The sequence below is a fragment of the Chrysemys picta genome, chromosome 17 (genome assembly GCF_011386835.1).
Source record: "Chrysemys picta bellii isolate R12L10 chromosome 17, ASM1138683v2, whole genome shotgun sequence".
NCBI classification, from domain to species: domain Eukaryota; kingdom Metazoa; phylum Chordata; order Testudines; family Emydidae; genus Chrysemys; species Chrysemys picta.
In genome coordinates, this window is record NC_088807.1 from 23,426,540 (window position 1) to 23,438,831 (window position 12,292).

The following is a 12,292-nucleotide window of genomic DNA, read 5'->3' on the forward strand; positions in this document are numbered from 1 at the left end:
CCATCTCCCCCTCCCCAGCCAGCCAGTCCCTGCCCTGGGGCCGGATGGGAGCTGGCGCCCCCTAGAGGGGAAAGGCCCCGCACCCCATTCCCTGCCCCCCTGAGCCAGCCCGTCCCCACCCTGGGACCTGGTGGGAACTGGCGCCCCCTAGAGGGGACAGGTGCCGTGCCCCATTCCTGCCCCCCTGAGCCAGCCAGTCCCTGCCCTGGGGCCAGATGGGAGGCAGCGCCCCCTAGAGGGGACAGGCCGCTCACCTCCACCACCACCTTGTCGCCCCTGTACACCGTGTTGTTGTTGACCATGCTGACGATGGCCACGCCCAGGTTGCAGCGGATGCCGAAGCTGATGCAGAAGCCGAAGCCGCAGAGCATGGCGATGATGTACCGGCGCGGGAGGCCGAAGCAGGTGCAGTCCACGACCGGCTGGTGCTTCTCCAACACCTCCACTGCGCGCCCCTCCTGCGTCAGCTCGATCGTCTCCCCGCCAGGCTGGCGCCGCTCCAGCAGCCTGGCCCAGGGACACGGAGAGAGCGAGAGAGACAGAGAGATAGATAGATAGATAGATAGATAGATAGATAGATAGATAGATAGATAGATAGATAGATAGATAGAGGGGGTGGATGGGGATAGATAGATAGATAGATAGATAGATAGATAGATAGATAGATAGATAGATAGATAGATAGATAGAGCGGGTGGATGGGGATAGATAGATAGATAGATAGATAGATAGATAGATAGATAGATAGATAGATAGATAGAGGGGGTGGCTGGGGATAGATAGATAGATAGATAGATAGATAGATAGATAGATAGATAGATAGATAGATAGAGGGGGTGGGTGGGGTAGATAGATAGATAGATAGAGGGGGTGGATGAGGATAGATAGATAGATAGATAGATAGATAGATAGATAGATAGATAGATGGGGTGGATGGGGATAGATAGATAGATAGATAGATAGATAGATAGATAGATAGATAGGGTGGATGGGGATAGATAGATAGATAGATAGATAGATAGATAGATAGATAGATAGATAGATAGATGGGGTGGATGGGGATAGATAGATAGATAGATAGATAGATAGATAGATAGATAGATAGATAGATAGAGCGGGTGGATGGGGATAGATAGATAGATAGATAGATAGATAGATAGATAGATAGATAGATAGATAGATAGAGGGGGTGGCTGGGGATAGATAGATAGATAGATAGATAGATAGATAGATAGATAGATAGATAGATAGATAGATAGATAGATAGATAGAGGGGGTGGGTGGGGTAGATAGATAGATAGATAGAGGGGGTGGATGAGGATAGATAGATAGATAGATAGATAGATAGATAGATAGATAGATGGGGTGGATGGGGATAGATAGATAGATAGATAGATAGATAGATAGATAGATAGATAGGGTGGATGGGGATAGATAGATAGATAGATAGATAGATAGATAGATAGATAGATAGATAGATAGATGGGGTGGATGGGGATAGATAGATAGATAGATAGATAGATAGATAGATAGATAGATAGATAGATAGATAGATAGATAGATAGAGGGGGTGGCTGGGGATAGATAGATAGATAGATAGAGGGGGTGGCTGGGGATAGATAGATAGATAGATAGATAGATAGATAGATAGATAGATAGATAGATAGATAGATAGATAGATAGAGGGGGTGGGTGGGGTAGATAGATAGATAGATAGATAGATAGATAGATAGATAGATAGATAGATAGATAGATAGATAGATAGATAGATAGAGGGGGTGGATGGGGTGGATGGGGATAGATGGATAGAGGGGGTGGATGGGGATAGATAGATAGATAGATAGATGGGGTGGATGGGGATAGATAGATAGATAGATAGATAGATAGATAGATAGATAGATAGATAGATAGATAGAGGGGGTGGGTGGGGTAGATAGATGTATTGGTGGATGGGGATGGATGGGGTGGGTGGGTAGGTTGATCCCCCCCTCCCTGCAGCACAGGCCCCCCTAGCGCTGCCCTGGGGACTTGGGGCCAGCCCCCCCCCCCCCGGCTGCTGGCTTGCTCAGCACATGGAGCTGCGGGGTCACGGTGCAGGTGGCTGCGTTAGCAGATCACAAGGACGGTTTTAAATATCCCTGGCTGAGCTCCCCGCCCGGCGCCCGGCCCGAGCTGACCCGACCTTCCCCAGTGCCCTCCGCTCCTCTGGTGCCAGCTTTCCCCACTGCTTCCTGCCGGGGCCCCCTGGGACGGGGCGCGGGGGCTGGGTGTACGGGGACCCCTCACCCAGTGCTGGGATGCGGCTGGCTCTGGGGTGGGGCGCGGGGCCTGGTTATACAGGGACCCCTCACCCAGTGCTACAACGTGGCCCCTCTGGGGCAGAGTGTGGGAGCTGGGTATACGGGGACCCCCATGGGGCAGGGACTGGGTATACGGGGACCCCCATGGGGCAGGGACTGGGTATACGGGGACCCCTCGCCCAGCACTGAGATGCAGCTGCCACAATCCATCCATCTCCCCCAACCCGTCCCTCCAGCCTATTCCCAGGGTTTGCTCCTAGTTAACAGATATTGAAGCCTTCAGGTTTTTGTTTCTCTTCAGTTGGTAAAATGCGCAGCCCTGCCCCCATTGCAAAAAGGAGTGACTCCGGATTGACCCTGGAGGAGCTGAGATCAGCACCGGGCCCTGCGTCCATTGCAAACAGGAGTGACTCTGTATAGACCCGGGGCGCAGGCATTGGAGGAGCTGAGAGCAGAACCGTGCCCTGCCCCCATTGCAAACAAGAGTGACTCCAGATTGACCCCAGGAGTCCGGGGAGCTGAGATCAGAACCTGGCCCTATCCCCACTGCAGACAGAGTGACTCTGGATTGATCCGGGGGGGAGGGGGGGAGCTGAGAGCAGAACCCGGCCCTGCCTTTGAAACAGGAGTGACTCCGGCTTGACCCTGGGTGATCTGAGAGCAGAACCAGCCTCTAATTTCTGGTCCTGGCGCCACCCCCCGTGCTCCTCTCTACCCCCACTCCGCCGCCTCCTATCCCCACCCCACCCCTAGCCCTTCCCCAATTCCCCACTCCTTCCCCTCTACCTCCATCCCAACACCCACCCCCTCCCTGCTACCCCACCCCACTCCCCTCCTCCCCGCATCCACTTCTCACCCCCCCCCCCTTCCTCTCCGCCTGGTGTTAAGATGCTAATTTTTGCATCGTTTCACGCCGCATCTTCTTAGCACCAGCAACTCCGCAAGAACCGGTGAGAGAAACGGAGCCTCCCCCCCCCCCCCCGCTCCCCACAGCGCAGCGCCCCCTAGTGCCGCGTGGGGGCCAGCCCCCGCCCCGCCCCCCGCAGCCCCCTACTGACCCCCCGCAGCCCAGCGCCCCCTGCTGCCCCTCGCCCCACCCCCGCAGCCCCCAACTGACCCCCCCGCCCGCTGCAATCCCAGCCCGATATGTTGGGGGGGCGGACGGGGGGGGGGGGGGAGTTGGCGCCGGTGCCGACTCCACGTGGCGAGCGCTGGGCGCAGCGGGACCATATGGAAGCGGCGCTAAACCCCCGCGCTGGGCTCCCGGCCAAGCTGCCTCATCCGCTTCTTAATACACCGGGCTGGAGCTGGGAGCCGCCCCCCCCCCCGCACAAGCTGCTCCAGCCCCCCCGCGCCCCCCCCCCCCAGCCTGGCTAGTGAGAGCAGAACCGGCCCCGAGTGTGTGGGGGGGGGACGGGTCTACCGCCCCCTGCTGGAGGGGCCGGGCCCTGCGCTGTGTGTGTGTCCCTGGCGCCCCCTGCTGGAGGGACCGGGCCCCGCGCTGTGTGTGTCCCTGGCACCCCCTGCTGGAGGGGCCGGGCCCTGCGCTGTGTGTGTGTCCCTGGCGCCCCCTGCTGGAGGGGCCGGGCCCCGCGCTGTGTGTGTGTCCCTGGCGCCCCCTGCTGGAGGGGCCGGGCCCTGTGCTGTGTGTGTGTGTCCCTGGCGCCCCCTGCTGGAGGGGCCGGGCCCTGCGCTGTGTGTGTCCCTGGCGCCCCCTGCTGGAGGGGCCGGGCCCTGCGCTGGGTGTGTCCCTGGCGCCCCCTGCTGGAGGGGCCGGGCCCCGCGCTGTGTGTGTGTCCCTGGCGCCCCCTGCTGGAGGGGCCGGGCCCCGCGCTGTGTGTGTGTCCCTGGCGCCCCCTGCTGGGGGGGCCGGGCCCTGCGCTCTGTGTGTCCCTGGCCCCCATTGCTGGGGGGAACGAGTCCTGCTCTGAGGGGGGGTTGGGAGGCGATATTGGGGAGCAGGGATCCCTGGCCCAAGTCTCGAGATCCAGCTGGGGGCAGCAGGGGGTCCCGGGTTAGGGTTGGGTGTGAATGTGTGTTCCTCTGGGGGGCAGGGTGGGGGGCTGTATGTGGGAGCCCCCCCTCCAGGGCTAACCCCCCCCAGCCCCTCACCCCACCTGGCGACGGGCGTATCCATCTGCTCTCCCCCCCCATTACTATATGGGGCCGGGGATGACCCTCGCTGCAGGGGAATTAACTGCCGGGCACCTGGCTGAATCCAGCCGCGTAAGGTGACCGGGGAGGGTGGAGAGCAGCCGCCCACCTAAACAGGCCCGGCCGCCCCCCGTGGGGCACAACTGGGGCAGGAATGCAGGGGAGGGGGTGCACGGATGCAGCTTAAGAAGATTAGGGGGTGACCAACGTGGGGAAATTTGCAAGCGAAGGCGTCTTTAATCTGGCCAAGGTCTAACGCGGAAACTGGACCAATTCAGCCTGCAGCCACGGTGCAAATGTTTAACCACCGGGAGAATTAACGACCGTCTGGGTGGATCCTCCACCGGCACACGGTAAATGCGGCCGGTTTCCGAACCGATCTGCTCCAGCTGAAGCAAGAATTAATGCCAGGCCGGCCTCCAGCCTGGGCCCTCCAGCCAGTCAGGTTAGCGGAGGCCAGTCTACGAAGGATGTGGCCCCCTGAATCCTATCTGGGGCCGGGAAATTCCTGGAAAACGGTTCAAAATTTTCGCCAAATCCAAAAGTTAAAAGGGAAAAAAAAATCTTTTTTCTGAACTGGTTTCATGTTTTTCTTTCATAAAACGGGAGGAAGTTTCAAAGCGAAACCTTGAGGCATTGTTGCCCCCTCCCAAATTGGTGGCCATGACCCAAATTTAGGAAACCCATAAAAAATGCAGAAAGGAAAAAAATTATCCAATTGGCTCGTCTTGTATTATCCATTTCTCACTCCTAGGAAAGAGCCTCCCCCGGCCGCCAATCTTGGCTAAACCGAGGGGGGTCAGAGGTCGACGACCGTCGTGATAATTTAAGGTTTTCGTTTTCAAAGTTGCAGAGATAAGCTTGAAAAGCGGCCAAGTCAAAGCAGCGCCTGGACGTTGGTTGGAAAATCTCGGGAGTTTCAATGCCAAGCTCGGGAGTTTGTTTGGTTCTTCGAAGACTCAGGACCCAAAACCAGAGAGAAAGAAAACAGGCTGCTCCCGTGGCAGCCAGCCGCAGCTCAGACCGCTGTACTCTGGGGGGGCGCTTGGCAGGCGGCCTGACCGCCCGCTCCGGAAGACCCAGGGGCCCCCTTACCACGTAAATACACCCCGGTCCTCTGCTCTTGGGAAACACAGACATGCCCTGCTCGGACGCCACTGCACCGCTTCTTCTCCGTGCCCGTCGCTGTGCCCGCGTCAGGCCTGGCTGCCCGTCGCTAGCGTGCCAGACACAACCTGCCAGTCTCCGTCTCTCCCCGCCCTGCCCCCGTGGCCTCGCCCATTCACAGCCGTGCTGTCAGCTCCCGGCTGCCCCCCGCGCAGGGCAGGCGCCCCTGTGAGCACTGGGACAGCCACCTCGTTATCCGCCTTTGGCTCCCTCCTCAGGCTCGTCCCGGCCAGGATGCCAGTGGGGCCAGGCTCTGGGGGGCTCCCCTGCTGCCCCCCCCATAGCGTCTGGGTCCTGCCGTCCGTCTGTCTCCAGCCAGCGCCTCTTGTCTGGCACTGGAGGCTCTGCGGGGCAGGGGCCGGCTTTTAGTTCAGGTCTGTGCAGCCCTGGGGTCCTGGGCCGTCTCTGGGCTCCTGGGTGCTACCGTAATACACCTAATACTGTGCAGCGCCTGGCACCGTGGTCTCCTGGGCCGTCTCTGGGCTCCTGGGTGCTACCGTAATACACCTAATACTGTGCAGCGCCTGGCACCGTGGGGTCCTGGGCCGTCTCTGGGCTCCTGGGTGCTACCGTAATACACCTAATACTGTGCAGCGCCTGGCACCGTGGTCTCCTGGGCCGTCTCTGGGCTCCTGGGTGCTACCGTAATACACCTAATACTGTGCAGTGCCTGGCACCGTGGGGTCCTGGGCCGTCTCTGGGCTCCTGGGTGCTACCGTAATACACCTAATAATGTGCAGCACCTGGCACCGTGGGGTTGGTCCTGGGCCATCTCTGGGCTCCTGGGTGCTACCATAATACACCTAATATTGCGCAGCGCCTGGCACCGTGGGGCCCTGGGCTGTCTCTGGGCTCCTGGGTGCTACCGTAATACACCTAATAGCAATACAAATTCACAGCACCTCTAGCACAATGCATGACTGGAGCCCCTAGGCACTACCATAATACACGTAATAATGCGCAGCGCCTCGCACCATGGGGGTGCTGCTCCATGACCAGGCCTCCTAAGTGCTACCATAATACAGGTAATAGATCCGTATCCACAGCCGCATGCCTCACAACCAAGTGGAACGAAAGCCAGGCCTGACGAAGCTCACCCATCAGATTACAATACCGCCTTGCACCCGGTCCAGGGCATCACACACTAGGCCGTGCGGCCCCAAAATCAAACCCAAAGCCGAGCAGGAACTAATTCAGGGCATTTCTACAGAACCCAGGAGTCCTGGCTCCCAGCCCCCGCTGCTCTAACCCACTGGACCCCACTCCCCTCCCAGCGCCGGGGAGAGAACCCAGGAGTCCTGGCTCCCAGCCCCAGAGCCGGGGAGAGAACCCAGGAGCCCTGAAGCAAAGGAAAACACTGGGTGTGAAGCTGGCCGCGTGCATCACAAAAGCCAGGCTGGTCCGAGCGTTGCAGGGGTATCCACTCTGGGAAGTTTCCGATGGTGCTGGACAGTTTTTTTCCAAACGGATCTGCCCCAGGTTGAGCGTGCAGCACGTCGGGGCTGTCTGACAGCCGGGGCGAGCGCCGCGACAGACTGGAGAAGCCGGAGCGGGTCCAGAGAGGAGCTGCCGGGGGGGGGGGGGGGGCGAAAAGTTTGCGAAACCTGCCTTCAAGTGAAGACGCTGCAGGGGTGACTCAATCCCCGGCGTTTTAAAACGGCCCTCGTCCAGTTGGTCCAATGGTTAATTCCAGTCCCTGGGGAAAATGGGCACCCGATTTCCAGCCATTTGGGGCGTGACAGACCTTTGCCTGCTAGTGCCCACGAGGATCCCACTTCTGCTCTACGCAGCGGACGGGGCAGGAGCAGCGAGGAAGCGCGGCAAGGCCAGCCCGGGCAGCGCGGAGTTGGCGAACTGTGACGGAGCAGGAATGTTCTTAATGTTTTCTCTGAATACTGGGTGGGTGCCTCAGTTTCCCCTATGCAGTTCTTAAGGATCTAGGTGGTGGGATAAGGGGGTGTGATTGTTGCAGAGCCCGAGAGGGCCAGTGTGATGGTGTCTGCACAGAGAATGGCCGACACCCTGTCTCCTGGCAACTGATGGCCTGGGACCCTCCTCTGCAAGGTGCCAACTGAAGGTGCTGGAGAACAAAGAGATCAGGTGACCTCCTGGCCTGGGAAAGAGACAAAGGCCAGAGGAGGGGCTGGAGGGGGCTTCAGTTTGGAGCTGGCTGGGGAAACAGAGGGAGACCCAGACGGGGATCTTAAAGGAAACCAACCCATCAGGATGAAACATTAGCCTCCCGAAAGCTGATAAATCGGCAACGAACTCTTTGGAATTGGCCAGGACAAAATGGCCCAAAAGCCACTCGATTTGATCCGAATTTATCAAAATAAAAATGAAATCAGAGAAAAAAATTCACAATCCCCAGCGACCCGAAGCAATCAAAGGCCACCACAACGGATTTCAGTCACGGCGATCCGTCAAATCAAGGTAATCCTACGGCGGCAAAGGAACATGATGGCGAAATCAAATTAAATCATGCGAAAGCGCCCCAATGACATCATAAATGAATTCACTGCAATTAAGCAGCATGCAAATAAGAAACCAGCACAACTGTAATGAATCAAAATCAACAGGGCGGGAAACAATTGAAATTAAGCTAACGAACTCAATAAAATTGTCTAAATGAGGTGGTTAATTATAGCCAATGATGCTAATTAATTAAATAATCCTCGTGCCGCGAACGAAGAAGGGAAGAAAACCACGAAATTGGCTGCACAAATTAAAACTCAAAGCCAAATGCAACCCTAAGCAACCAGAATCAAATAAAAACAACCAAATGCTCTCAAAAACCGAAAACCAGAAGGCAGTTGTGCAATATATAGATAGAGAGATAGAGAGAGATTGATATAGATATATTAAAAACATACAGTTCAAATTCTCCAGTCAAAGGAGAGAAAATTCAATGCACACACAAAACAGACACTCAAATTCAAACAAAATAGTACTAAACTCTGCCCACAGCCAGGGCCAGAACCCAGGAGTCCTGGCTCCCAGCCCCTCCGCTCTAACCACTAGACCCCACTCCCCTCCCGGAGCCAGGGAGAGAACCCAGGAGTCCTGGCTCCCAGCCCCCCCGCTCTAACCACTAGACCCCACTCCCCTCCCGGAGCCAGGGATCGAACCCAGGAGTCCTGGCTCCCAGCCCCCCCACTCTAACCACTAGACCCCACTCCCCTCCCGGAGCCAGGGATCGAACCCAGGAGTCCTGGCTCCCCACCCCTCCCCTTCAGTCCAATGAGAAGAATGCTCCAGGCTGGGAGGCAAAGGGAGCTGAAATCGGGGCTGGTTCTTTGCTCGGGGCTTTGGGCGGTTCAGGGATTCCCAGAGTGGTGAGATTTAGACACAGGGTGTTGGAAGGAAAAAAATGTCTTTGGAGCCAACTTCAGCGCCATGAAATATAGATGAGGCAGGATGCAGCTATTGCTAGAAAAGGCCTGAATTATTCAGCACGCCCTGGACGGGCTGGTCGGAAGGAACCTGGGCCTCTCCCCGCCTTGGCGAAAGTCCTTGGAGTCAGGGGAAAGGTTGCACACGTCCCGGTTCCCAGCACTCCCTCCTCTAACCACTAGACCCCACTCCCCTCCCTGAGCTGGGGAGAGAACCCAGGAATCCTGGCTCCCAGCCCCCCAGCTCTAACCACTAGACCCCACTCCCCTCCCAGAGCCAGGGAAAGAACCCAGGAGTCCTGGCTCCCAGCCTCCCTTGCTCTAAGCACTAGTCCCCACCCCCCTCCCAGAGCCAGGGAGAGAACCCAGGAGTCCTAACTCCCAGCCCCCGCTGCTCTAACCACTAGACCCCATTCCCCTCCCTGAGCTGGGGAGAGAAGCCAGGCGTCCTGGCTCCCAGCCCCCATCCTACTCTAACCACTAGACCCCATGCCTCTCCCAGAGCCAGGGGGAGAACCCAGGAGTCCTGTCTCCCAGCTCCCCCTGCCCTATCCGCTAGATCCCACTCCCCTCCCAGAGCCAGGGAGAGAACCCAGGAGTCCTGTCCCCCAGCCCCTTTCCCAGGTGGAGCCACCCCAAACATGGCTGGCGGTTGTGGGTAGTTTTCACGGCCTGGGTTTTCAAGTTCCCCCCAGAGGCGATTTGCTCAAATCTACCTGGGTCACCCACCCGACTCCTGCCCTGGCGTCTGGGCGCCTCACGCCTGGGGACAGGCTCTTATCCCATGGTACAGAGCAGAGGAGAGAGGCTAAGTGACCGAACCAGGGTCACCTAGGGAGTTTGTGGCAGAGTACAGGCTCGAACCAGGTTTGTCATCTCCTAGGCCGGGTCCTAACCACTGGGCCGTCCTGCCCTGGGTCAAGGGAAATAGCAGCTCTAGGGGAGCAACATTGTCTCCCCCACACACACTCGGGGGTCAGGTGGAACAAACCAGGAACTCCTTGAAAACCTCCATCCCCCTCCCCCCCCAGCTCCCTGGGCGCCCCGCTTCCCTCCCAGAGATTCCCTACAACCCCCCGATTGTCCCCCATGCTAGGGGCTGTATGTGCCCTGCCATTCCCGCCACCTCCCATACCCGGGTCTCCCAGTGTGCTCTCCTGTGCCGGGGTAGCTGTGTGTGCCCACCCCCCCAAATACCTCTAAGGATTGTGTTTTTAAGTTTTCTCCCTCAACCGGACTGTCTAAAACAATTACTATTTCTTTTTTAAATGGAAGCTGACATTTTCACAAAATCCCAGGACTCTGGGAGCTGGGGATTTGGAGAGAAACAGAGACTGTCGCCAGACACCGAGGTGCTGTCAAAACCCCTGGGGTGCCTCTTGCTGCATCTTTGGGTGCCTAAATCTCTTGGGAAATTTGGGCCCAATTTCTCTCTCTCTCGCTGACACACACACACACAGAGCAGGACTCATCCGCTCAAGCAGGGGGAGGCCGGGACACAGGGGCACACAGGATCCGGCCTTGGCACACGACAAGAAGCAATTTCACATTGGGAGCCGGTCTGGAGGATAAGCCCTGGCCCAGCTGTCTAGTTCACAGCAGCGAAGGGAAAAATATCGAGCGGCCTTTCGGCTTCGTACTGGCCTCCCGTGACCCTGAAAGGTGTCGGCTGCTGGCAAACGACCCAACGCGGCCCGCAAAAATCTCCTGTGTGTGTGTGAGAAACAGGCGGGTGGGGGGGGGTTGGTGGTGGTGGATAGATGGATGGATGGATAGATAGAGGAGGTGAATGGGGATAGATAGATAGATAGATAGATAGATAGATAGATAGAGGGGGTGGATGGGGATAGATAGATAGATAGATAGATAGATAGATAGATAGATAGATAGATAGATAGATGGGGTGGATGGGGATAGATAGATAGATAAAGGGGTGGATGGGGATAGATGGCCAGACAGTGGGTGGATGTTTTGTCACCCCCAGTCACTGGACACGCTCCAGTCCCCAGGGCGATTTCATTAGAGTTTAAACCAGTTGGAGGAAAAGCCCCTCGTTAAGGGTGCGACGTCAACGATGCCGTAACTCAGGTGGGCCGTGCGACCTTATCCACGCCCCCGGTGCACGTGCTCCCGCGCCAGCCCGGCTCCGGGGGCGACTCGGCCCGGCCCCTGCCGGGTTTGCTGCCGACGCCAGGAGCCGGGCGGGCCATGCGGCGGTGCGTTGGAGGAAGGGACAAGAGCCTCTGCCCTGGAGCTCCTGGGTGAGGCCAGGCAGGGCCTCCAGGTGCCCGCCGTGCTGGGAGCACCCTGCACACGCAGGCCCTACGCCCGCCAAGCGGGTGCTCCTGCCCGGCGTCTCAGCTCCCCGGCGTCGATCACCGGGCTCGGTCCCTCGCCGGCGCGGGGAGAAAGGAATCCACCCGTGGGAAGCTGGCGGGTCCCGGAGGAAGGCCCAGAAGGGATCAAGCTCTGAGCAGCCAGCAGTGGGCGGCGTGAACCACACGCCGGGAACAAGGCGCGAGGCCACACGCGGCGGGATGAAGAGAAAAGCGAACGTCGAGCCACGAGGCCAAAACTCGGCACGGAAGAGCCGCCCTGTGACGGGCCCCGGCCGTGCCCGGTGTTGAAAGAAGCAGGTGGGGCCAGAGTTAAGGACGGTCTGGAAAGGCCGGCGCACAAGGGGACCCGAATTAAGGACGCCGAAGCACCTTCAACTGGTCTTTTAACGCCGGTTTCATCCACACGCATCCAGCGCTTTAGTTGAGGGAACAGATACGCACCCAGATCTGTGCCCCCCCGGATTGTAGTAGCTACACAAAGATTTGGCTTGAGCTTCACAGCCAGAGTGTATGGTGTGTGTTTATATATTATAATTATAGATAAGAAACGGTGTGTGTGGATCTCTATTCTATGGACACTTTCACACACATGCATGTGTCTGTATGTCTCTCAAATCGGCGTGTCCATGTAATAGAGAGAGATACATCTATGCAAATAGGTTTTATTTTGTCCGTACTCATGATTTTATGCATACAACGGATGAAAGGTCTAGACCAGTGGTTTTCAAACTTGGTTTCTGGCGACCCAGTTGAAGAAAATTGTTGATGCCTGCGACCCAACGGAGCTGGGGATGAAGGGGTTGGGGTATGGGAGGGGGTCAGGGCTCTGGGCTGGGGGTGCAGGCTCCGGGGTGGGGCCAGAGATGAGGGGTTTGGGGTGCAGGGGGAGCTTAGGTCTAGGGCAAAGGGTTACCGTGTGGGAAGGGATCAGGGCTCTAGG

At 57.7% G+C, this 12,292-nt stretch overlaps 2 protein-coding genes across 2 annotated transcripts in view; both read right to left on the reverse strand.

Moving 5' to 3' along the window:
• LOC101949384 (nucleobindin-1) overlaps positions 1-12,292 on the reverse strand; it is a 137,129-nt gene that overhangs the window by 96,435 nt on the left and 28,402 nt on the right. The gene's annotated exons all lie outside the window — the stretch shown is intronic.
• Positions 1-12,292, reverse strand: part of SLC17A7 (solute carrier family 17 member 7) — a 28,329-nt gene that overhangs the window by 12,157 nt on the left and 3,880 nt on the right. Inside the window, exon 2 of the mRNA XM_065571115.1 lies at positions 255-507. Coding sequence (XP_065427187.1) covers positions 255-507 — 253 coding nt within the window. The remainder of the gene's footprint in view (positions 1-254; positions 508-12,292) is intronic.